General features: G+C 46.1%; 1 protein-coding gene across 1 annotated transcript in view; it reads right to left on the reverse strand.

Annotated features, from left to right (window-relative positions):
• COL23A1 (collagen type XXIII alpha 1 chain) overlaps positions 1-20,313 on the reverse strand; it is a 315,082-nt gene extending 294,769 nt beyond the window's left edge. Inside the window, exons 1-2 of the mRNA XM_065410054.1 lie at positions 20,029-20,313; positions 4,542-4,611 (exon numbers count right to left, since the gene is read on the reverse strand). Of these exons, the coding sequence (XP_065266126.1) occupies positions 4,542-4,611; positions 20,029-20,313 (355 nt within the window). The remainder of the gene's footprint in view (positions 1-4,541; positions 4,612-20,028) is intronic.
• Positions 20,314-26,004: the final 5,691 nt, after the last annotated feature.

Genomic DNA, 26,004 nt, shown 5'->3' on the forward strand with positions numbered 1-26,004 from the left:
CCTAGTCCATGGAAGGCACCCTCCTCCCCGTCTCCAAGAGAGCAGTCAGAGGGGAACTTGTTGAGGGGGATGCTTGCAGGAATTTCCTCCATCACGGCCCAACTTTCATTTCTTTTACTGACAGTAACCGGAAACAACATATAGATGTCTGCTTTGTACTTCTGCCAGCAAAGCAGCTGTCGTCTTCTACACCTGCTGCACTCAAGGCCCTGTCTAAACTACATACGAGGTGACCATTTGGGGGTTTCTTAAATCCACACATTTAAAAGGAAGTACTCGCATGGTTCTAAGATGATCTAACATCTCAAGCTCGTAGGGCTCCTTTACCACCGATTGGAAGACTGCAGAAAAATTTCTCATAAGGCAAATATTACATTTATAAGGGGTCTTTCAGGCAAAATATTTCAAAGCACTGTGGATGAAAATACAATAGAAAGCCTCTTTAATAAAAAAAAAAAAATCAGCCACAGGTTTCACAACTGTTAGTGAGCAAAGCAGAGGGTTTTCATTTTGCTTTTATCTGTCTCCAAAGGCCCATCGGTTGAAAAGCTATTAGGAGTTCCACCACTTGAGTGCCTTTTAAGCAAGTGTTCTTGCACCTGCTGAAGTTTATCTAATAGAGGCCACATGAGGATCAAGCCAGAAAAAGAAAAACTGGTACAGAGGAGTTAAAGGCCTCTGCAAATTATAATGGGCATGAGTCAGAGAATGCCAGTAAATCTTCAAACTGAGGTGGTGCTTCACAGGGAGTTGACGTAAGGAGGTGGTTGTTACTAGTTCTGGTCTGAATACAAACAGCTGTATCCAAAGCCACAGAGTAGTTGGAGACATTGAAAAATGAAAGGTCATAGCAGCGACACAAAGCCAAGATAGAAAACAAGCACTACCATTACTATTCACACCGCACTGAACTTGGCCAGTGGGGTACCGCCCCGAGGGTACCAAACACTGGAACTTGTGCAACCACCTTCTCACACTAAGGTCATGGAGCTGAACAAGTTATGGAGAAACTTCTAGCCCAAACATTTAGGCAATTTTTGTTGTTGTTGTTGTTGTTGTTGTTGTTGTAGAAATGAAAACACAATGTATATTAAGTTGGATTTTCATGAAGTTCTGCAAACACGCAGACCTTGCAGGGAGCTAGGGAATGCACCTGATTTTAGCATCATAGACTTGAGCCAAGGTGTTTCATGAGCTACTTTTCCTTGTCATTCTCATTTTGTTTCTATGGCATTCATGAAATAATATGGGCTCCCTCTGGTGGCCAATGATACCTCTATGGACAATAACAAAAGAGTCTCTCAGTGGATCAACTGTCTACTTTCTATTTCAGAACAGAGTTAACTGAAATCCTGCTGGGGTTCTTCTATTTATTAAGAATTCTATTGACCCCCACCCCCAAAACAATATAATTAGAGTCACTCATTCCTACCATTTTTAAAAGTTTTTTTAAATCAGTACTGAGAGCTGATCACATAAAACAAGCCAAGTTATTAAAAAAACAAAAGCAATTAAGCCATATGAAAATATCTAGAAAAATATCAGCCATTTGGTCAACAAAGCACAATTACTGCTTAACTGGTGTCCTATCCCACCATTCAACCCTTATGTGGGGCTCCTGCATGTGACTTTATGATATCTAGGACAAGGGTCAAATTAGCTTTGAGTCTCATTTAACTTGATGGTTTATCATGGTTAACCCCTTTCTTCAGGAGATTGTTTTTCCAGCTCTCACATCTTTATATGTGACTGAACTGTTCTTTTTCCCTAGCCTGCCCGGTTTCCCTTAGGAAGTGTTTTGAATCAAGCAATAGCGTCCCAGCCTGTTAATGAAGGCATGGAGGACAGCAAGAAAAGCTCTCTTTGTATAGAAGATGCAAAGAAGAAGAGAGTTACATGAAACACAAACGTATACCAAACATAGCAAATAAAGTTACAAAAGCTAGCACAAGTATTGCTTTAAAACCAAATACGGATCCAAATAAAAGGAAGGATCACCTTACGTTAGCTTATGTTCTGGAGAGGGTGAAATTAAGCCTATGAACTTGAATCTCTCCTGTGACTGAGTTCCACTCAGTTCTGGCTTGTTGGCCCCAACGAGAGTTGGAGCAGCTTCCAGGCAACTTTAACTTGCACCACTGACCAAGGGTCCTTAATTGACCCTGTAGAAGTGGAGGATTGCCCTAGTTCAGTCCCCCAACTCCAATCACCTGTGCCAAGGATTAAGGGGGCTGGCAAGACCCAGCACACCCGCACCAGCTCCCCTCCTACAGGGGAATCCTTTACTGGCCAGTGGCAGTCAGTTTCTGTCCCCTTTGCACCTCCTGACTGGTGCAGAAAGGCCAGATCTGAGTACAGATTTTGGCCTTAGCTTTCTAACGATGTGACATATCCCTGCAGTTCCAGATGACTTCAATGACAGTTGCAGGTGACCAGCACTGTTGGGATCAGAGTATTTAACTAGGGGTCAGAGGGGAATTCAATATTCCTCAGCAAAGAATATTGGAGGAAAGGCTGCTACGACAAATAAAAAAAACTGTCAGCTGAATTTTGGACAAACTGAAACATCTTCAGTTTTATGTAAGGGGAAGCGTGGTCACCCCCACCGACTTAATGAAGCACTCATCTCTCTGGAGGAAGAGTACTACGCAGGTACAAATATTATTACTGATTGATGGGAGTCAGGATTGGTAGCAAGTTCAAAGTAACTGTGTATCACCAGTCGCCTCATAAAAGCTTTTCTTCTTCCTTTTTCCTTACAAATTACTCTGATTGCAACAAGTATTTCACCAACAAATCCATAGGCCCTTTAACAGAGTGGAGGCTCACCCATGCAACAAAAGAGACTCTTGGATCTCAGTTGCCTATTGTACTTAAAATGCTTTTTCAGTGCTTAGCACTTAAATCAGCAGGCATCCGTACCCTCCTGATTGCAAGTACTCTGGTTAACAAATTTTGTGGCTCGAGACCTCAATCCTGCAGTGAGCAGTGTCCACCCAGAGCCCCACTGACTTGGCCAGCTTCGGTCCCAAGGCAATAATTTGCCTTGTCAGGAGTAGGAATGCACAGAACAGAGATGAAGAGCATCAGGTCAGCTATTGTTAGTTGGGAACACCAAGGGAATAAAGTTAATTTTCCCTCCTCTGAGCCAAAATGTGCATGAGAAAAATAAAAGGCCTTTCTTCCAGACTTTCCCTGACATTCTGATATGGGCTGAAATAACCCTGATTTATTTCTCAACTAATCTAGTCTGGTTGCAAGACAATCAGCCCAGACATGGAGCATAAAGGCCGTTCACGTTAGCTAACCACTAGCAAATAAATTGAATAAAATTACTACAATTGCATTAATGCATTTAAAAGAGCCATGAGTCAAATATTTTATAGGCTATTATGCATAATTTTAAGGCTTAACATCAAAAGGAAAAAACACCACCATTTTTGTTTCATGAGTAAGGAATAATGCTGGGAGCCAGACTGTGATAGTTTTCATGTCCAATATGTTGGGAAAATCCCAGAATACATTTTTTATCTATTGTGTTTCCAAATGCTGGAACTTTCAGCTTTTTATACAAAAGTAATTTCATCTTAATCAGTGCTGTTTAGGTAGACTTTGATTTCTGTACAAGATTAAAATACTCTCATATGGAAGCTTTTGACCTCAAATGTTAAAATTATCCCTCCGTGCACAATGTACAGACAGCTCTGCATACCGTACGCTTTCCATATTGTTCTAAAGAGGTTACAGTCAATGATGATTATAGTCAATAATGATTGAATAAACGTTTTAAAGAAAATTTAGCACTTCCGTGCATTTTCCATCATCAAACATTGTGCAATCTAGCTCATCTTCACAACAAATCTGTGCAAAAAAAAAAAAAAAATTATGATTCGCCCTCTGGAGCATTTCTAACTATTTACTATAACAGCTGAATATTTTGAGTGTATTTGTGTAAATGTGATTCCCACGCAGACTAATTGAAGATGTTTATTGTTTCTAAAGAGGGTGCTCTTTCAAAACAAAACAGGAAGATCTTGATTGTCTAGGAAGTTCATTAAACTGTGTGAGGGAATTTAAACAGTCAATGAGAGTTTTCATATGCAGAGCAATACTGGAGAAGCCACTCTAGCATCTTAAAAGGAAGTGGTGATACAGCTTTTAATTATCACACTGATGTTTAAACTGCAGAGGTTTTTATATGTCTTTTTCTGAATGCCTTTCAGTGGACTGTGTAGGGCACACAGGTCAGTAGATATGTTAGAGTAAAACAGTTATTTAATAGTGCACACGGCTCCCCCACTCAAGCCCCAAACACCAAACACATAAATGCAAGCCAGGGAAAGTTAATCCAGTTGATCAGAAGGGGGCACTTCATCTTTGGAGGTATTTAAACTCGTTAGCATATTCCATTTAATACAAAGGAGCAGCTAAAAGAAAGAAGAGGAATGTGGGTAGTATTAATGCAGTAAGACTGTCAACAATTTACCAACAGTCAAACTTTGGTGGGAATGGTATAAATAAGATGTCACTGTTCCACATACCTGGTGGGCAGACACATTCAGATGGAGCCTCGCGCACTGTCCGCAGCTTGGCTAATCCTTCGCCCAGTTTCTGTCCAGGGGTGAGAGGGAAAAAGATATTTAGAGAATAAATGTATACTCACTGCATGCGTACAAAGGGCCAAATTACAAAACAAATCCTCTTCATGCTATGGACAAATAACTCCACCCCATTTTCGTCAGTCCAGTTTAACAATAGCTTCTTTTAAAATAACACACAAGATGTTTAAAATTGGTCAGTCTGCCACCCTTACTCATGGAGAGTAAAACCTTTCCCCTTGGAAAGCAAAGAAGTTACTTGCCAAATAAGATACTACTCAAGCATGGCAGAATCTGGCCCAGAGATATTACAATTACTTTATCTAAGACAGTTTCCTCCCCCCCCCCCCCCCCCAGCAGATCCAATGCAGGGTGATAACAGTGCAGTGAGGTTTAAGTTGTAAAGGTGATGCTCTCAGCCTCCAAAGGGAGCCTACTGTGCTACTCAATCTCTAGCACCTCTTGTAGGATGACTGGAAGAGTGACTTATTTGCCCCAAGAGGGGCACCTTTGCAAGGCAAGCACAAAACTGCTTCAAGGGATTGTGTTTCATAGGAGTTAAGGGCCAAGAATGCCACACGGAATTATCCCCACATCTTTTCATAGGCTTAAAAAAAATAAAAGGGTGAACAATATATCATAGAATAATAGAAATGTACGGCTGGAAGCAACCTCAAGAAGTCATCAAGTCCAGCCCCCTGCACTGTGGCAGGACCAAGGAAACCTAGGCCATGCCTTACAGGCATTTTTCCAACTTGTTTTTAGACGCTACCAATGATGGGCACTCCATGATCTCCCCTGGAAGCTTATTCCAGAGCTTAACTACCCTTATAGTTAGAAAGCTTTTCCTAATATCTAACTTAAATCTCCCTTGCTGCAGAGTAAGCCCATTACTTTTTGTCCCACCTTCAGTGGACATGGAAAACAATCGATCACCGTCCTCTTTATACGAGCCCTTGCTGGGGCATGCGCAAGAATTTAAATATGACCGCTTTGGAGGGGCATGTTCCGTGCCCTCGCTGCGGCCCCGGGGCCAGAGGAGCTCTGTGCCCGGCTGCAGCCCTGGAGGAGTTATGCCCCTGCCAATTATTGGGGTGGGACCATGCCCCTGCTTGCTCCCGTCCCCTTGTGCACGCCCCTGAGCCCTTAACATATTAGGAGACTGTTATCAGGTCTCCTGAGTCTTCTTCTCACGACTAAACAGGCCCAGTTTTTTCAACCTTTCCATATAGGTCAGGTTTTCTAAACATTTAATCATTTTTGTTGCTCTCCCCTGGACTCTTTCCAATTCGTCCACATCCTTCCTAAAATGTGGTGCCCAGAACTGGACACAATACTCCAGCTGGGGCCTCATCAGTGCCATGTAGAGTGGGACAATTACCTCCCGTGTCTTACATACAAGAGTCCTGTTAATATACCCCAGAATCACATTAGCCTTTTTTGCAGCTGCATCACATTGACAAGTCATGTTCCGTTTATGGTCCACTATAACCTCCAGAGCCTTTTCAGCAGTACTACCACCTAGCCAGTTATTCCCCATGGTGTAGTTGTGCACTTGATTCTTCCTTCCTAAGTGATGTAATTTGCACTTGTCTTTATTGAATTCCATCTTGTTGAATTGAGACCAATTCTCCAATTTGTCAAGGTCATTTTCAGGGCTGGCTTTAGGTTTTTTGCCGCCCCAAGCAAAAAAAATTTTGGCTGCCCCCTGTCCCAGCCCTGGGCTCCTCGCCGCACCCCCCCGCCGCCCCAGCCCTGGGCTCTCCCCCCCCCCCGACCCACACCCCCCCCACCGCCCCAGCCCTGGGCTCTCACCCCCCCGCCGCCCCAGTCCTGGGCTCTCACCCCCCGCCCGCACCCCCTGCCGCCCCAGCTCTGGGCTCCCCCCTACCCCCCCACCATTGCCCCACACACACACCTCCTGCCGCCCTAGCCCTGGGCTCTCCCACCCCCGACCTGCACCCTCCTTCCGCCACAGCCCTGGGTCACTGGTAACTCGCTCCCAGGGCAGGTCATTCAGCAGGAATTTTAGGTGTGCACAGAACACAGACAGGATTGGTTCCCATATGGTTACAGAACTGCAGTAAAGTGGAACAATTTTCAGCTTGTGTGAACGGAGGATATCTGGATGCATATTATAAGACTGTCCTACATAAATGAGGAAAAGTTGAGGTGCCTTTATTATTCTTTTGTTCCATTCTTTCTTTCTAAATTTGCCAATGCAATATCACTGTCTTCCTTTTAAACAAACAAACAAACAAAAAAGGCAATGGCTGTTGAAAATAGCAATTCCAGTCCTAATAACCACTGGGAAGCATTTCTTGCTCAATTTTATCCTACTTTTTCTATAGCAAGTTACAGTGGATCAGTATATTTGATTTGGGAGAAATGAAGTAACAGCCGCCCAAACTGAGCTTGAGCACTCCTTAATTTTGAGGTGTTCAAATCTGGAAGGCAGGTGCAGGGGGGGGACTGTGGCTCCGCAGGGGAGCATGGCAGCATGTATGCAGCATGGTCTGAGTGGCACGGTAAGGGGGCTGGGTGGTTGGAGAAGGGGTAGAGAGTTCCGGGGGGGCAGTCAAGGGACAGGGAGCAGGGGGGGTTGGATGGGGCGGAGGTTCGGGGGGCAGTCAAGGGACAAGGAAAAGGGGGGGTTAGATGGGTCAGGGTTCGGGGGGGCAGTCAGGGGACAGGCAGAAGTTGGATAGGCATGGGAGTCCCAGGGGTTTGTCAGGGGACAGGTAGGGGGTGGGGTCCTAGGGGGGAAGTTGGGGGGGTCTCAGGAGGGGGCAGTTGGGGACAAGGAGAAGGGAGGCTTAGATAGGGGGTGGGGTCCCAGGAGGGGGCAATCAGGGGACAAGGATCAGTGGGGCTTAGATAGGGGGTGGGGTCCTGGGGGGCAGTTGGGGCAGGGGTCCCGGGATGGGGTGATCAGGGGACAGGGAGCAGGGGGTTGGATGGGTTGGGGTTTCTGTGGGGGGCAGTCAGAGGGAGTAGATGGTGGCAAGGTGGGGCTACCCTCCCTCCCCGTGGAGTGTCCTATTTTTTGAATGTTAAAATATGGTATCCCTACCCTTCCCAGTGCAGCTCTCCATTCACAGCAGGCTGCAGCATGAGGTCTCAGCTTCCTCACTCCCTCCCCCTCTTTCCTGTTGGTAGTGGCCAAGGGAATGCTGGGAAATGTAGTTCTTTCCCTGCTCCAGGGCTGGCTCTATAGGCAGAGAGCTAACCAAGGAACTACAGCTCCCAGGGCCCCCTGTTGGTTCTCAGCTCCCCTGCTGGATCCCTGCCGCCCCTGCAAATGGGCTGCCCCAAGCACGTGCTTGCTTTGCTGGTGCCTAGAGCCGCCCCTGGTCATTTTGAATTTTAAACCTGTACTCCAAAATGCTTACAACCCCTCCCAGCTTGGTGTTAGCTGCAAATTTTATAAGCATACTCTCTACTCCATTATCCAAGCCATTAATGAAAATATTGACTAGTTCTGGACCCAGGAATGAGCCCTGCAGACCACCACTAAACACGCCCTCCCAATTTGATAGCAAACCATTGAGAACTACTCTTTGAGTTTGGTCTTTCAACCCGCTGTGCACCCACCTTTTAGTAATTTCATCTAGATGACATTTTCCAAGTTGACTTATAAGCTATATTGCTTTTTACAAACTTATGGGATATAGAAAACATTAGGCACTATTTATTCACCCCCTTCAGCAGACATCAGCACAGTACTGATACTTATTTTTTTCACTGGGAATATTTGGACCAAAAGTTTTCCTCCAGTTTGTCACAAACCGTGGGAAACAACGTATTCACAGAGATGTAAAAATGTCCCCTAGAAGTCACCATAATAAATCCATGGTGGTAGCACTGATGGTATATTACGTGACTGTATATTTTTAAGCCCATGTTAACTGCATATATTTTTTAGAATATACACCTCTACCCCGATATAACGCTGGCCTCGGGAGCCAAAAAATCTTACCGCGTTATAGGTGAAACCACGTTATATCGAACTTGCTGTGATCCATCGGAGTGCGCAGCCCCACCCACCCCCGGAGCGCTGCTTTACCGCGTTATATCCGAATTTGTGTTATATCGGGTCACGTTATATCGAGGTAGAGGTGTATGTAGATATTTCTGTTGGTTTCAGGCACACAGTAGAACAAGTCCAACTACAGGAAGGGTTAATGGAAGGGTGAAAACTGCTTGAGTTTTAAAATTGTTTTCTCCAAACACTATATTATATATAAAAATAAAAAAGAGAGAGAGAGAGAGAGAGAGGTCATACATTAAAAGCTTTTTTTTTTTTGGTCACAGAGCATGGATGCTGCTGCCTCATTTTCAAATATTCTGTAATACTACAACAGCATTACAACATCTATTAGAGAAAATAAGGGCACACATGCAGTACACCTATCACAACGTAGGTTTGTAAATATTATCCAGTAGGAGCCCAATCCAAAGTCCCTTGAAGTAAATAGAGAGGTTCCCACTGATCTGAATGGGTTTTGAATTAGACCCCCAATGTGGCTATCACTGATTTTGGTGGGGAGCGGGGAGAGAGGAACATATCTATTTAAATGCTTTGTTCAAGTTAAGGAACTAAGGCAAAGGGTTATCTGTCATCTGAAAATGCCCAGAAAACTGTGTTTAAAACTTTCGTCAATCTTGACTGGCTAGGAGAAATCCCATTGTCCAGAAGTCTGGGATAGCCACATAACTCAGTCCAGACACAGGACACCTAATTATTCACTGCTCTCAAGACAAGCTGCTGACTTGCACTTAAGACTGACAAGCCCGCACTCCTGACCCAAGGCTGAAAGTGTCCCTAGTGTCCTATAGGTGAAAAAGTCTTTTTATTGACACAGTGCAGTGCTTGCAATTGTACATACATTTGTATTGGTTTGGATTACAGAGTTTTATAGCCACATATTATAAAACTGCACAGATCCCTAAAAGAATACAGAGAGTTCAGGCAACTGTTAGTTTTGGGAACAAGAATGGTCTAAACTATCATGCATTTCTCCGACAACCACATACTGCAGTTTGAGCATTACAGGTGAGTCATTTATGCCTTTTACAGTCATCCCGATTATAAAATTGATGAAACTGCCCAGGGCAAGAATGTAAATTATCCCATCTTTAATCCATTCATTAGATTTAGATATTTTGGGGAGTAAGGAAAATATTTGCATCTCGTTCATTCTGAAATGAATGTTGCGTTCTTCCACTGAATTTTCTTAAGCATTAAATGGATTAATCTGAACACTATATGGCTAATAAGGAACAATAAATCCATTGTGAACTAAACTGTCCTGCTCTGTTTACAACTAAGTATTTCTTTAATCCTCACATTAAAACTTTTATGCATGAGAACTATGCCTTTTGAATTCAAACTTTTGTTAAGGAGCAAATGGAGATATTACTACACCTGGACCACATGGTGAATTACATATTGTATTAGAGCAGTGGCTCTCAATCTTTCAGATTACTGTACCCCCTTCAGGAGTCTGATTTGTCTTGCGTACCCCCAAGTTTCACCTCACTTGAAAACGACTTGCTTACAAAATCAGACATAAAAATACAAAAGTGTCACAGCAAACGATTACTGAAAAATTGCTTGCTTTCTCATTTTTACCATATAATTATAAAATAAATTGATTGGAATATAAATATTATACTTGCATGTCAGTGTATAGTATATAGAGCAGTATAAACAAGTAATTGCCTGTATGAAATAGTTTGTACTGACTTTACTAATGCTTTTTATGTAGCCTGTTGTAAAACTAGGCAAATATGTAGATGAGCTAATGTACCCCCGAAAGACCTCTGTGTACCCCAGAGTTACAGGTACACCTGGTTGAGAACCACTGAGTACACTGTACTGTGAATCTATAGAATGTTTTCATTAAAGAACAACAAACTCTCAGTGTGGTTCTATGTAAACAAGACTTCACAGAACACTAGTGTAGCTATGTGTATTTATAGGGTCAAATTTACAAGAGCATGTATGAAATCCCTGAGGGTTTACTTGGGTCTACAACTAAATGGGAGCATAAACCCCAGTTTGGGCACCAAGATAGTTGTTTTGCACATAAACTTCATGAGGTTGAGTTTTTTATTTACCCATTGTTTGAATCTCCTCTCAGAGAAGTGGGGGGGGGAGCAGGGGAGGAGAGGAAATCCTATCAACAGGCCCCAACTAAGATCAGGGCCTCATTGTGCTAGACCCTGCACAAACACATAGTAGGGGACAGCCCTTGCCTCAAAGAAAGCCTTTCCATCTAGATAGACAAGACAGATAAAAGGCAGGAGAAAGAGATACAATACACAAGCAGAAGATAGGGAACTGAAGCACAGAGAGAATAAGCAACTTGTCCAAGCTTAGGCCTTGTCTACACTGGCAAGTTTCTGCGCAGTAAAGCAGCTTTCTGCGTTGTAACTCCCAAGATGTACACACTGCCAAGCCACTTAGTGCGCAGAAACTGCACAGTAGCAGCACTGTAACAAAAACACCCCAATGAGAGGTGTACAGCTTTCTGCGCTGGTACTACAGCATCGCGGTGCCAGTGTAGACACCCTGATCCATTACAGCGCTGCAATTGGCCTCTGGGAGGTGTCCCACAATGCCTGTTCTCGTCTCTCTGGTGATCGGTTTTAACTCTACTGCCCTGCCCTCAGGTGACCAACCATGAGCCCCACCCCTTAAATTCCTTGGGCATTTTGAAAGTCCCCTTCCTGTTTGCTCGGTGACGTGCGCAGTGGTCTCAGCGCATCTTTCCAGGTGACCATGCCTGCTCCATGCACCAGGCGATCCCCCACTTGGAGCAATGCTGAGCTGCTGGACCTCATCAGCATTTGGAGAGAGGAGGCTGTCCAGTCCCAGCTGCACTCCAGCCATAGGAATTACGATACCTACGGACAGATTTCACGATGCATGACAGAAAGGGGCCATGACCGGGACACACTGAAGTGCAGGGTCAAAGTGAAGGAGCTGCGGAACGCCTACCACAAGGTGTGGGAGGCAAACCGCCACTCCGGTGCAGTGCCCACGAGCTGCCGGTTCTACAAAGAGCTGGACGCAATACTCGGTGGCAATCCCACCTCCACTGTGAGGGTCACTGTGGATACTTTGGTGGCTCACATGCCAGTCGAGAGTGGACCGAGCCAGGAGGAGGAAATCTTGGACGAGGATGTGGGGGGAGAGGGGGACCCAGAGGCAGAGGACGACTTGGAGGTCAGAGATGCATGCAGCCAGGAGCTCTTCTCTACCCCGGAGGAGGCTAGCCAGTCACAGCTGTCGGAGCTTGGTGAAGTGCAAACAGGAGAGGAGGCCACTGGCAAGTGGCTTTGATTTTGGGAATCGCTGAAGCAAGTTGTTGGGGGCAGGAGGATTACAGAAAGCAGGCTTGTGTCTGTATGATGCATGTACCACCACATGCCTAGTCTGAGCGGTGGAACAGGGTGTTGATTGACTCCCTCACTTCATGGGAATCTGCCTCAGAGATCTCCATAAGGGCCAGGGTGGAAGCCACAGTCTTGGAGAAGACCCTCCCTTGATTCCCTGCTCACCCTCAGGAGCGAGGTATCTTCCATAATGAATACAGCCTGTGGAAAATGTGGGGACAGTAATGATTATAAGGCCCCCCCTACAGTGCTGGCTCTCCCCAAGAGCCACGTGCCCAGTGTACAGTACGGTCCTGGAACACTGATTTCCCCTGCCCCTGCAGTTACTCACCATTTTGGGGATCTTGTGGCTCATGTGTGCTTGCCTGGGGTCAGCCAGTTAGTGATAGGTATGTGAATAGTGGCTGTTTTAAATCACTGAATCAGTGGTCTGTGTGTTGCAAACAATACTGCTTCTGTAAAATGTTGCATTTTGGTTTCACAGAGATGACCTTGAGAGCCCAGCCTCCCTCTTTGTTATCCAGTTGAACAGCTGCACAGAATTAGAAAACGACCACGAAGAACTAAAGAGGACTTTCTGTGTGATGTCATGATGCACTCCGCAGCCGAAAAACAAGAATTGAAGGAGTGGCAGGACAGTGAAAAGAGGGACCAAAAGGAGAATGCGGCGTGCCAGAATGAAGCCACGGAGCGGCTCTTAAACGTTATGGAGCACCAAGCAGACACGCTCCAGGTGCTATCAGCACTGCAAACCGAGCAGCTCTGTGCCCACCCTCCCCTGCAGCCGCTGTCACAAAACTCTTTCCCATGCGCCCCCCCCCCAGACGCCGCCAACACACTCTTATTAACCTCCTGGCTCCAGTCTGTACCCGCTGCTTTCCACTCCTCCCCCATCACAGTCCAGCACTGTGGACTCCCAGTACCCACTGCACTCAACACCTGTCCCGCTTCAGTTTAGCCCTGCTGAAGTACAGTACTCCACTGCACTGTACTCCAAGGGAGAAGGTTGGATATGACACCTGGACATACACAAATCTTTAACCATCCCAGGACCCCACCTCCTCCTGGGACCCTACCTTCCCCCATCCGCCTCAGTTCTGATGTGTTTTTATTGTTTGTCTCTCTCCTCTGGTTGTTGCTTTTTAATAAAAGAATTGTTTTGGTTTGAAAGCAATCTTTATTCCATTAACTGAAAGCAAACAGAGCCCTGCAAAGCAACAGGCAATTTTCTTAAACCTTCATAGTGCATCGTCTGCACCAATCACAATCACCTCCTAGCATTACAAGCCCTGCAATCCCGAGCATAGCAACAAATATTAGTGGCTTTCAGCTTCAAATTGCTGCCTCAAGGCACCCCTGATCCTTATGGCCCCACGCTAAGCTCTTCTAATAGCCCTGGTCTCTGCCTGTTCAAATTCAGCCTCCAGGCGCTGAGCCTCTGCAGTCCAGCCCTGAGTGAAGCTTTCACCCTTCCCTTCACAAATATTATGGAGCGTACAGCCCGCGGCTATAAGCATAGGAATATTGTCATCGGCCAGGTCCAGCCTCCCATATAGGCAGCGCCAGCGGGCCTTTAAATGGCCAAAAGCACACTCAACAGTCATTCTGCACTTGCACAGCCTGTTGTTGAACCACTCCTTGATGCTGTCAAGGTGCCCCATGTATGGCTTCATAAGCCACAGCATTAAGGGGTAGGCATGGTCTCCAAGGATTACAATGGGCATTTTGACTTCCCCTACGGTGATCTTCTGGTGTGAGAAGAAAGTCCCTGTTTGCAGCTTCCTGAACAGGCCAGCATTCCGAAAGGTGTGTGCGTCATGCACCTTTCCAGACCAGCCTGAATTAATGTTTGTGAAACGCCCACGGTGATCCACAAGCGCCTGGAGAACCATTGAGAAATACCCCTTCCGATTAACGTATTCGGTGGCAAGGTGATCTGGTGCCAGAATTGGAATATGCATGCCATCTATTGCCCCTTCGCAGTTAGGGAAGCCCATTTGTGCAAAGTCACGCACAACGTCACGCACGTTGCCCAGAGTCACGGTCTTTCGGCGCAGGATGCGATTAATACTTTGCCTCAGTCTTTAATGAGGCTAATGAGGAGCTTAGGGATAATGGTAGGATGACAAATGGGAATGAGGATATGGAGGTAGATATTACCACATCCGAGGTAGAAGCCAAACTCGAACAGCTTAATGGGACTAAATCGGGGGGCCCAGATACTCTTCATCCAAGAATATTAAAGGAACTGGCACATGAAATTGCAAGCCCATTAGCAAGAATTTTTAATTAATCTGTAAACTCAGGGGTTGTACTGTATGACTGGAGAATTGCCAACATAGTTCCTATTTTTAAGAAAGGGAAAAAAAGTGATCCGGGTAACTATAAGCCTGTTAGTTTGACATCTGTAGTATGCAAGGTCTTGGAAAAAATTTTGAAGGAGAAAGTAGTTAAGGACTTTGAGGTCAATGGTAATTGGGACAAAATACAACATGGTTTTACAAAAGGTAGATCGTGCCAAACCAACCTGACCTCCTTCTTTGAGAAGGTAACAGATTTTTTAGACAAAGGAAACGCAGTGGATCTAATTTACCTCGGTTTCAGTAAGGCATTTGATATGGTTCCACATTGGGAATTATTAGCTACATTGGAAAAGATGGGGATCAATATGAAAATTGAAAAACGGATAAGGAACTGGTTAAAGGGGAGACTACAACGGGTCATACTGAAAGGTGAACTGTCAAGCTGGAAGGAGGTTACTTGTGGAGTTCCTCAGGGATCGGTTTTGGGACCAATCTTATTTAATCTTTTTATTACTGACCTTGGCACAAAAAGTAGGAATGTGCTAATAAAGTTTGCGGATGGCACGAAGCTGTGCAATACAGAGAGGGACCGGGATATCCTACAGGAAGATCTGGATGACCTTGTAAACAGGAGTAATAGTAATAGGATGAAATTTAATAGTGAAAAGTGCAAGGTCCTGCATTTAGGGATTAATAACAAGAATTTTTGTTATAAACTGGGGACACATCACTTGGAAGTAACAGAGGAGGAGAAGGACCTCAGAGTATTGGTTGATCACAGGATGACTATGAGCCGCCAATGTGATATGGCTGTGAAAAAAGCTAATGCGGTCTTGGGATGCATCAGGCGAGGTATTTCCAGTAGAGATAAGGAGGTGTTAGTACTGATATACAGGGCACTGGTGAGACCTCATCTGGAATATTGTGTGCAGTTCTGGTCTTCCATGTTTAAGAAGGATGAATTCAAACTGGAACAGGTACAGAGAAGGGCTACTAGGATGATCCGAGGAATGGAAAACCTGTCTTATGAAACGAGACTCAAAGAGCTTTGGCTTGTTTAGCCTAACCAAAAGAAGGCTGAGGGGAGATATGATTGCTCTCTATAAATATATCAGAGGGATAAATACCAGGGAGAGAGAGGAAATATTTAAGCTCAGTACCAATGTGGACACAAGAACAAATGGATATAAACTGGCCATCAGGAAGTTTAGATTTGAAATTAGGCAAAGGTTTCTAACCATCAGAGGAGTGAAGTTCTGGAATAGCCTTCCAAGGGGAGCAGTGGAGGCAAAAGACATATCTGGCTTCAAGGCTAAGCTTGATAAGTTTATGGAAGGGATGGTATGATGGGATAGCCTAATTTTGGCAATTAATTGATCTTTGACTATTAGCAGTAAATATGCCCAATGGCCTGTGATGGGACACTAGACAGGGTGGATCTGAGTTACTACAGAGAATTCTTTCCTGGGTGTCTGGCTGGTGAGTCTTGCCCACATGCTCAGAGTTTAGCTGATCGCCATATTTGGGGTTGGGAAAGAATTTTCCTCCAGGGCAGATTAGCAGAGGCCCTGGGGGGTTTTCTTCTTCCTCTGCAGCATGGGGCATGGGTCACTTGCTGGAGGATTCTCTGCACCCTGAAGTCTTTAAACCACAAGTTGAGGACTTCAATAGCTCAGACATAGGTCAGGGGTTTGTTACAGGAGTGGGTGGGTGAGATTCTATGGCCATCGTTGTGCAGGAAGTCAGACTAGAAGATCATAATGGTCCCTTCTGACCTTAAAGTCTATGAGTCTAATGGCCCTGCACACTTCCTTCAACACGAGTCCAATGATCGACTTTCCCACTCCAAACTGGTTAGCGACCGATTGGTAGCAGTCTGGAGTAGCCAACTTCCACAGTGCAATCGCCACACGCTTCTCCAACGACAGGGCAGCTCTCATTCTCGTGTCCTTGCGCCACATGGCGGGGGGAGCTCATCACACAGTCCCATGCATGTGGCTTTCCTCATCCGAAAGTTCTGCAGCCACTGCTCGTCATCCCAGACGTGCATGACGACGTGATCCCACCACTAAGTGCTTGTTTCCTGAGCCCAGAAGCGGTATTCAACTGTGGTCAGCACCTCCGTGAATGCCACAAGCAATCTCATGTCATATCTAGTATGTATGGCGAGATCAATGTTGCACTCCTCTTGCCTTTGTAGTTTAAGGAATAACTCCGCTGCCACTCATGATGTGGTAGTGAGAGTGAGTAGCATATTGGTCAACAGTGCTGGATCCATTCCTGCAGCCCGAAGAGGCAGAGCAGAGCGTGCAGTACACAAACCGTTGAAAGATGGCACCAAATGCGGACAGAAGCACAGGGATTGCTGGGATGTGAAGCAATGCATCATGGGGCATTAGGACAGGACCCAGGATGTCCCGCAACCCCCTCTGCCTTCCCACAACTCTTAGCGGCAGAGGAAGAGATGCTCTGTGGGATAGCTGCCCAGAGCGCACCGCTCCAAATACAGCTGCAAGTGTGAACACACTATTGCGCAGGCAGCTGACAGTGTGAACACACAACAGCGGTTTCCCTTCACCGCTCTCTGAGCGGCACTGTAACTCTGCCAGTGTAGATATACCCTTAGAGGGGATGTCTCTGTCGCAGAGCCAGGAATTGAAAACTAGTCACCCAAATTCCAATCCAGTGTCTTAACCACAAGACCATCCTTCTTCCCTACTCTGCCGACTTTCTATTCTGTTCTACTTGTCAAACATTCCCCCCTGTATTTTTATGAAACGCATCCCAGCACGGCTGTGTTGTATTTATGCCCTTGTACGTGCCTCACCTTAAAGGATATGTCAGCAGAACCCTAGTAGCAGGGTACATTAATGCTCTGCAGTAACAGAGGACACAATATTATATCTAGTTTTAGTTTTGTTTCTTCTGTGATTTTGTGGTAGAATTTGAAGGGGAAAAAAAACTTTAAATATCAATTTATGGTCATGAAATAGACTGGCAAAACAGTCTTACCTCTGGTGAAATTCTCAAGTGCAAAGGAAAGTTACTTTGCTAGTCATATATCATTAACAAGAAGTTAATCAAAGAGCATTTTTGTTATTTAAAATGAACATAAATGAACAGATGTAGTTTAGCAGGACTGACACGCCTACTGTACATATTAAAAAGATAGCAGAATGACTAATTAGCATTCATTCCTTGAATCTGTTACTCATTTAAAAATTTGTGCTCTCATTATTGACAGATGTTTGGTCACACTAAATGTTTCAACATATTTATTCTTGCATTAGGAATTCAATTATGTGGTTTCACTTTAGTTTCCCTCTACAATCCCCATCTGAGCATTCACAATACAAAGCAAGCTTTCCACACTTTACTAAATCTCAGTGAGAAACTGCATTGCCTGAGATCAAGTATAATTCCCACCTACAAACATATTTACTGACTGAAATAACAGATAGAGACAGAACTGCTGTCATGAATGACATGTGAATTCTTAGCCAGAACACAAATTAGTTAGAGTTGTTCAATCAGCTTCCATCAAGAAATGAAATCTAAACACATTTGAAAGTGTCTCATTTGCAAGCACCCTCTCTGCACTGATATTCTGGATTATCCCTTAAATCATACCTAGATGACTGATTGATAGATAGATAGGTGAGAAGGCATATGGCCCCCCCACCTGTATTAACACTACCCTCTGTGCCTGGAATAGTCTCCATCTTTCTGAATGCCAAGCAACTATGAGTTCGTTCTTCCTTCACATCTCTCAGCTTTCTATTAGCTTCACATCACAGACCTCCATGTGGTTTCACCTATTCCCTTCTTTGACACCAACCCATAATTTAAAATGTAACAAACAAGCAACGTATACATTCTGCTTTCCTTGCTAAATCAGTGCTCTCTCAACAGTCCCTTCCCACCGTTTACTGTTGTCTCCTTTCCCTTTCCACCCTCAAGTACATGTGTAACTTTACTCCCATGAGTAATCCCATTTAATTCCATGGAACTACTCAAGTGGGTAAAGTTATATGTAAGCTTTCTACAGTACTGAGGCTTTCAGATTGCAAACTTCTTGGGGCAGAGAATTGCTTATATGCCAGTCACAATACAACACAATCTCTTATATGCCAATGGTACAATACAAGAATAAAAAGCCAACCCAGTATTCCATTGTGTAGCCACTTCCACATATGTCAAGCTTACATTACCCACTAATAGCCGTTGGAATCTTGCTGTAACCTGCTTAAGTTTTATGAACAATTGTTATATTCTAAACTAGCAAATCAGTTCTAGTATCCCAAAACTCTTTACTACTGGACAAAAGCCACACAAACAAAATCCACCTGAACTAAGTACTACAGTTGGCACCAAAAAGCGTAACAATCTCCTGAGTAGTGTTAGTTTTTGTATTAGAAGATAGAAACAAATATAGAAACTCATTCTGGAAGCAGAACAATTCATACAGCACAAGAAACTATAGGATCATAGCAAAAGACTCAGTAAATACAAGAACAGTAGCTGCTGGTGTTCCTATCATCCATAAATCAACACAGCACCATTGTACTATATGATGCGTTATGATACTCTGTAAGATAATGGGGGACCATGTTAAAGCACGTGTAACATAAAAATAGTTGTCCATTACAGCCAAAGATAAAGGTGTTTTTTTTTAAATACAGGGATTCTCTTTCCCCACAGGAATAAAATTTGCTGTATTCACAAAACATGTAACTAGATGTAATATCACCTAGGATTTTTTCCTCCTTATAAATTGCTAATGAAAGGCCAAACTCTTCCATATCTTACTCCACAAGTTAGTCACTTTGAAATCAACAGGGCTACTCACAAAGTAAGGTACTTAGTGTGAATAAAGGTGGCAGAATCTGACCCACAGTATTTAGATTTTTCCTTTCATTTTTATCAACAGTATTCTTCTCAAAGTCCAGATGTGCTTATACAGTTTAATCGATTACTTTAGCTGCAAGGTAAGTAATCAATAATCCCATCTTTCATGGCCTGCTGTTCAAACTTGTACTGAACAACTACTGCACTTTAGGGGTTTGATTGTGCACCCTGCCACCAGGTACCATGTCACCTTAAGCAGTTCATTTAACCTCTCTATGCCCAGGTTTAATCCTGCACCCTGCCACCCGTTAGCAGGTAACACTGACTGCACACATGTAACCTCAGGCAGTCATGGAACCTCTCCTGTCTCCCTTTGGGATAATGATACTGGCCCGCATCAGAGTCACAGCTGGGCCCGATCCTCCCTAGTAATAGTACCTCCCGCTCACTTCACTGGGAACTGAACCCCGGGCATAGTCATTACCCAAGCTGGGGAGGCTTAATGTTAAGGATGGCCAAGCCCGTCCCCTTAGGCTCTATAGGGGTCAGGTATTGATCGGAACGCCAAGGCCACCCTGGCCCCAGCCCCCTGGCACAGGGGGAGCTGGGGCTCGTCCTGGGACCCTCGCAAGCCCCCCATTGCCCTATGCCAGGCAGCCTCCAAGCCAAGGCTGTGCCATACACCCCCAAGAGACTTGCAAAGTTCCCAGGCACCGGCCTGCTCGCTGCAGCGCTCCCTCCGCCACACGCAGGGGCTCGGGACTCAGCCCCATCCCTGGGGGGCCAAGGTGGGGCCAGAGCCCAGCGCCGGCGGCGAGGAGGCAAAATCCGCTGCAGGGAGCCCGCAGCCCGTGCCCGGCCCCCGCAGCACTCACCTCCTGGAAGAGCTGCTCCATGTGGGGCTGCAGCAGGGCGAGCAGCGGTCCGGGGCTCAGGGGGGCTCCCGGTGCCCAGCCGGGGCTGCCCCGCTCCTCCAGCGCCGCCACCCTGCCCTGCAGCTCGCACGTCTTGGCGCTCAGCAGCAGGCAGGCGGCCAGCGAGGTGAGCGAGAGGAGCAGGCAGAGGGCTGCGGAGCCGCCGCCTCCCGCGCACCGGGCGCCGGCTGGAGGCAGCCCGGCAGCGGCAGCCGCCGCTTGCAGCCTCCTCTCGCCCTGGTTCATGGTCCCGCGGCTCGGCGCGCGGCAGAGGGAGCGGTTCTGCGGCGGCCCCGATCCGCCCTCAGGCTGCAGCGAGCGGGCGCCCGTGCGGCTCCTGCCCGGGGCGCGCAGCAGCAGCAGCGGAGGCGGCGGCGCTTGGGAGCCGGCTGCGGGAGAAGTGGGGCAGGAAGCGTCGGAGGAGCTGGTTTTCTCCTTCGGTGTGTCTTAAACTGGGGGGGGAGGGGTGCCCATCCCATCCCCCGCTATTCTGGGGAGGGGGGAGATCCTCTGTAATCCCCAATGGGGGGGGAGATGAACTCAGTAATAATCCCACCCACTCCCTCTCCCAGCGCACGCGGGGGCTATGCAAATAGCCCCGGCCAGAAAAGGAGATGGGCGCCTCCTGCGCTGCCCAGGGGTGGAGCAGGCTGGCGGGACAGACACTCATCCGCCGCCACCTCAGCCGCCTAACGGCAGGCGCGCGCGCGCGGGGGGGGGGGGGGGGGCTGTGCACTCCGTCACCCCACCCCCGGGCTTCGGTGTCCAGGGCCTTGCCCAGCGCCCCTCTGCCTGAGGAGGGAGGGAGGGAGGAGGACCCCCACCTGGATCACACCCAGCCACGCCCCTTTATGTTCCCCACCTGTGGGGTGGGCTCTGTGGGCCGCGCTCACCCCCAAAGGTTGGGGGTTCCCAGCTAAGCTTCCCCCCTCCCCGGTCTGGAGTGGGGATTCCCGGGGGTTCTCGCTGGGCTTGGCCTGGTCTCCCCTCACCCACCGGGGCTGGGGTCTCTAGTCAGCAGCCGTTGCCCTCCCTCCGCCACCTGATTACACCACAGGACAGGGGTGCTCGGGGCGGGGGCGGCGGGGCCTGGCTGCGGGACGCACGTCCTGCTGTCAGCATCCCCTGCCTGGAGACTCCAGCCACAGGGCAATTTAATTGACCGGCTATTCAAGGGGCTGACAAAAATCAATTACCTCGGGGGTGGCCTTCAATGCATCGAGGATAGGCTTTGCTGTGGGCTCTAGCCAGGCCGTTGCATATAGGGTGACGGGACAGCAGGTGTGAAAAATCGGGACAGGGGTGGAGGGTAATAGGAGCCTATATAAGAAAAAGACCCAAAAATCGGGACTGTCCCTATAAAATCGGGACATCTGGTCACCCTCATAGTAAGAGTTGGTATCCAATCCTCTCCGCCAAATTCCCCAGATCCAGGTATTGACATTTGTCCCTGCGCAGGCTAACACACAGGGGCAAACCGAGCCAACCCCAACCTTTTTACAGGGCGATGTGCCACAACATGACAGACAAGCAGCAATACAACTTTACCTTGTCTCGCCTGGTTCCCACACATTGCATCCCACAGTCCTCGACAGGGTTAAATACAGCATGGGAGAGGAGGAAAACTAAAATGTGTAAGGCAAAGGAAAACAGGAGACTGAAATGAGGCATTCTGTTGTATCGCATCAGAGAAGTGGTGCTGTTGGAGCGGGTACATCTAACCCTTTAGTTCTGCTCAGGAAAGTTTCCTCAACCAAGTTTGCAATAGATTTTAGTTTAAGCTCTTACTTCTTCTGCGTTGAACTGTCGCTGTTTTGCCCGTAGAATTTAGCGCCCTCCAGCGGCAGAAGATTGGCCAAACCAATAATACTGAATTTCCCTGGTTACTTCAAGGAAAGGAAGATTGAAAAATAGACGTCAGACATTCTTATCATGCGGACTGAGTGACAAGATATCTATAAGAAAAGAATCCTATTATCTCCTTCTAGCTACCTTTCATGCTGACTGATATCTACAAGACAAAATGTCTGCCTAATACAAAAGCTACTGTTTAAAGTTTAGATTGTCAACAACGACTGCCTGCCAAACACCGTGCACTTTTGTGGTGGCACTAAAGTAATAATGATGATGCCAGGCACGTGTAATAGTTTAATCAGGTTAAAGTGCCTGATCTTGTTTGGAAACGTTTGTTTGCAGGAAACTGGTATTGGACAAAGTCATTAAATAAACTCATATTATGATTATCAAAAACACTTTCTGCAGTTTGTTGATACCAAACTGCCCCCCTTTTATTATTTGCATTGTAATGTATCATGCAAACTATTAATTTAGAAGCATCATAGTCCCCTAACCTAGAAACAGTAATGCTCAGACAATAGTGTAGTTTCCTAACCTCTGGCACACATGCTATAAAATATAACTTGTAATTCCTCTTTGGGGAACAGATTCTGCCAGCCTTACTCACAGTGAGTTAGTCCCATAGACCCAAGTAAGGGTGGCAGAATGTGCATTTCTAAGAGATGTTGGCATAATTTTAGGGATAAAGTTTTGTAGGAGCAACCGCATGAGTGGGGAAAGAAAAGAGAAGACAGAAAATATGAATAAATCCCTGGTCTCTGTTATAATATACAGAAAACAATTCCTAACACACCATATGCTAACAGGTATACATTTAAATAATACTTTCCTCTTCTGTAAGCCACCTCATCCCACTTGTTCATTCTGTTGCCATGGAAATTAATATAATTTGCTGATAAGCACCAGAGCAGAGGATTTTTTTGGCATTCTAACTGAGAAACAGATGCTAGGAAGGAAACCCCACGTAAATTGTTTTGAGCAAGCCTGCCCTTTGCTGAACTTTCTTTTAATCTCTAGGGGGTGGGATCCACCAAGGGATTTGAGGATCACAACACTGATATCATGGCACCTAGAATATCAGAGGAACAACACTGTGATCCACAAAGCTGAGTTCCCTATACAATGAATGGGGAAAACTAGATGACTGCAAGTGCAATCCCCCAAAACGGCATGCAAGGTGGGGTGCTGCCTAAACTAGCCAATGGGAGATATGTTAGGCCCCGCCCCTTTCTCCTAGTTAGTCGTTTAAGTGCAAGCTCCAGGGAGGCACAGGAACCCACTGCCTGCAGTCAGGTGGCTTAGGCACCTAAGCACTTTTTGAGAGAATGAGGTAGGTGCCACCACAGAAAATGGCTGGAGGAGAAGCCCCTTGGTTAGGGCACACACCTGTGACCCAGGTTCAATTCCCCCCACTCTCTGCCAGTGGGGGAGAAAGGATTTGAACAGGGGTCTCCCACTCTCTGGAGAATGCTGTAAGCCTACAGGCCACTCTGATGTTGAGCTCCCTCAATCTCTCCTGGTGAAGCTGTTGCCCTTTACATAAATAATGAAAGAGTGATTGAAAAGTAGGGGAACTGGACCCAGGCCCTCCCATGTGGGTGCTCTAACCACTGGTCTAAAAGCTATAAGGTGGGCATGGGCTGTAGCGGTTTCTCCTCTGCCAGCCAGATTTTGAAGGGGACCCAATCTGGTAGGCGGCCTCTGAGCATGTCTGCCAGATTAGGCCCTCCACATGACTTAGGCAGCTGAACACCACCTATCTTCCTCTGGTTTTTGCATCATTCTGGGGCTTAGGTGAAGGATAGGCAGCAGCATGCTTGCCCATAGGCACCGAGGGAATTTACAGCTGATCTACAGTGGGAACATCAGCATAGCTACTGCTCTCAGGGGTGTGAAGAATCTGCACCCTCCCAGAGACATAGCTGTAGCAACCTAACCCCCAGGTGTAGACAGTGCTAGGTCAATGGAAGAATTCCTCTGTTGACCTAACTACTACCTGTCAGAGAGGTGCATTACCTACCCTGACAGGAGAATCCCTCCTGTCCACATTGGAGCACTGCAGCTGTGCTGCTGTAGAGTTGCAAGTGTAGGTAGACCCTCATACTCTGAAAAATTTAGGGGGCTGAGTTTAGGTACCTACAGGGATCAGCAGGAGTTTTGTGGATTGCAGTGGAACCTAAGTTTGGCGTTTAGGTGCCTAAGTCCCTTTGTGGATCCCTCCTTTGCTCCTGAGTACATGTATTGTAGGAGTGGCCAATCATAGGTTCTGAGAGGATGCACATGTGGGAATTAATCCCACTTTGCCAGAGACTATTCATTTACAAGTAGTCCATTTTACTAGGAACAATACAATACAATACTGCAACATACAGATCCAGTAGAGTGATGGATCCTATAAGCTTAGTTGATGGTGAGAAAAATGGAATTGCAATGTTGGCATAAGCAGCTCCATGCACAGAGGAGCAGTGCAGTAAAGTATGTAGGCTTGTGAGAGTGGTTTATAAATGACTCAGTAAACTGGAGGACTTTGAGAAAATACAGACTAGATCACTATGGAGAATAACAATAATGTTCTAATGCTGAGGAGGCATCAATGTCTTCTTGCACTTCTGTACCATCACCATTATGGCATGGACTGTTCTCCTTCTTTCCAGGTAAGCCTTTTCTTCCTGGCTTGCTGTGAATCTTCATTCTTTCTCTGGGTCAGTCCATGGTTTCAACCTTTTGGGATGGGAGACATGCCTTGCTCCATACCTGTGATGACTATGTGGCTGTCTCTTGCACCTGGTGCCTACATGTCAACCTTGATGTGGATCCCACCTCTTCCCTTTCCATCAATTCCTTTCCCTTCTTGTCTTTTTGCCCCAAATCTATTTTGCTTTATTTTTGTTCCTATTTTTCTCTCCATCTCAGTTCCCTCACTTTTCTCCTTTCCTCTGAACTTTCTTCCAGTTCACTCCTAGTTCTCTTCTTCCTATTCCATCTCTCCTCTTATTTTCCCCATCCTCTTTTCCATTTTGTCCCTCCCTCCCCCCTAAACCGTAGGGCTTCCACCTTGTTTCTACCACTATTCACCAGAGGGCTGCATTCTGGAAGGAAGGGAAGCTATTGGTGGCTGTATGCTGCATATGGAAGCAAAACCACACAGGTACATCAGTACTAGGAAAAAAGGTGGGTTTATTGCCACATTAGCCAACATGCAATAAAATTCTAGTGCAGTCAGGGCAGCTCTAGCTTTCATATAGGCTAGCAGGTTGAGATAAACACATAGGGGGAGTGTACAAACTGCCTTGTCCACACTCACATTTTAAGATGTGTTAGCTAACAATAGTTAAACCTCCCTCCCTCCCCAACCCTGATTTTTTCCAAGTGAAGATAATACCACTGTGGGAAGTCAAGGAAGAGAGCAAGACAAGTTGGACAGACATCTTAGAAAAGGATTCTGGAAGTTTTCTGGTCCCCAGCTGCAGCCACAGCTCCATAGTACTTCTATAACATCTGTAGAACCTCTTGCACTCAGCCAGGAAAGGTCTTACTCCACACCTGTATCACCATTTGGGACCCCCAACAGACTGCTATATATCGATTTTACTTTTTTTTTTTTTTAAGTTGAAAAAAAATATTGCATTTCCATCTCAGAGCAAACAAGCTAGTGCTTGTGGCTGTTTCCTTTTCACATCTATCACTGTAGGAGCCTATGTAGCATCTTTTAGTAGCTGTGTTCTTGAAGGCTACAATGCTCACTTTTGAGCTAAGCAGGACAGAGCAGGGACTCTGATCTTCTCCCTCTCTATTTTCTAGACTTTCCTGAGCCTGGTACAACTCCGGAGTTTGATGGGATAACTATAACAATGCATTTATTTAGACTAGGTGGTCATTGGAAGGACTGCTACCTAGGCAGAAGCCTAACAGCTGCCTCTGATTTGCATAGCATTGCCAATGTGAGCTTACTTTCTCCCACTTTGCCTCAGCAATAGCTGTGGTAAATAAATTTGAGAGGAGGACTGAAATTAAGAACAAAGGGAAATTACTCATTTGGGAGAGGCCTGTATTTCACAGCAGTAGGTGTTGCAGATAGGA

The sequence above is a fragment of the Emys orbicularis genome, chromosome 8 (genome assembly GCF_028017835.1).
Source record: "Emys orbicularis isolate rEmyOrb1 chromosome 8, rEmyOrb1.hap1, whole genome shotgun sequence".
NCBI lineage: Eukaryota > Metazoa > Chordata > Testudines > Emydidae > Emys > Emys orbicularis.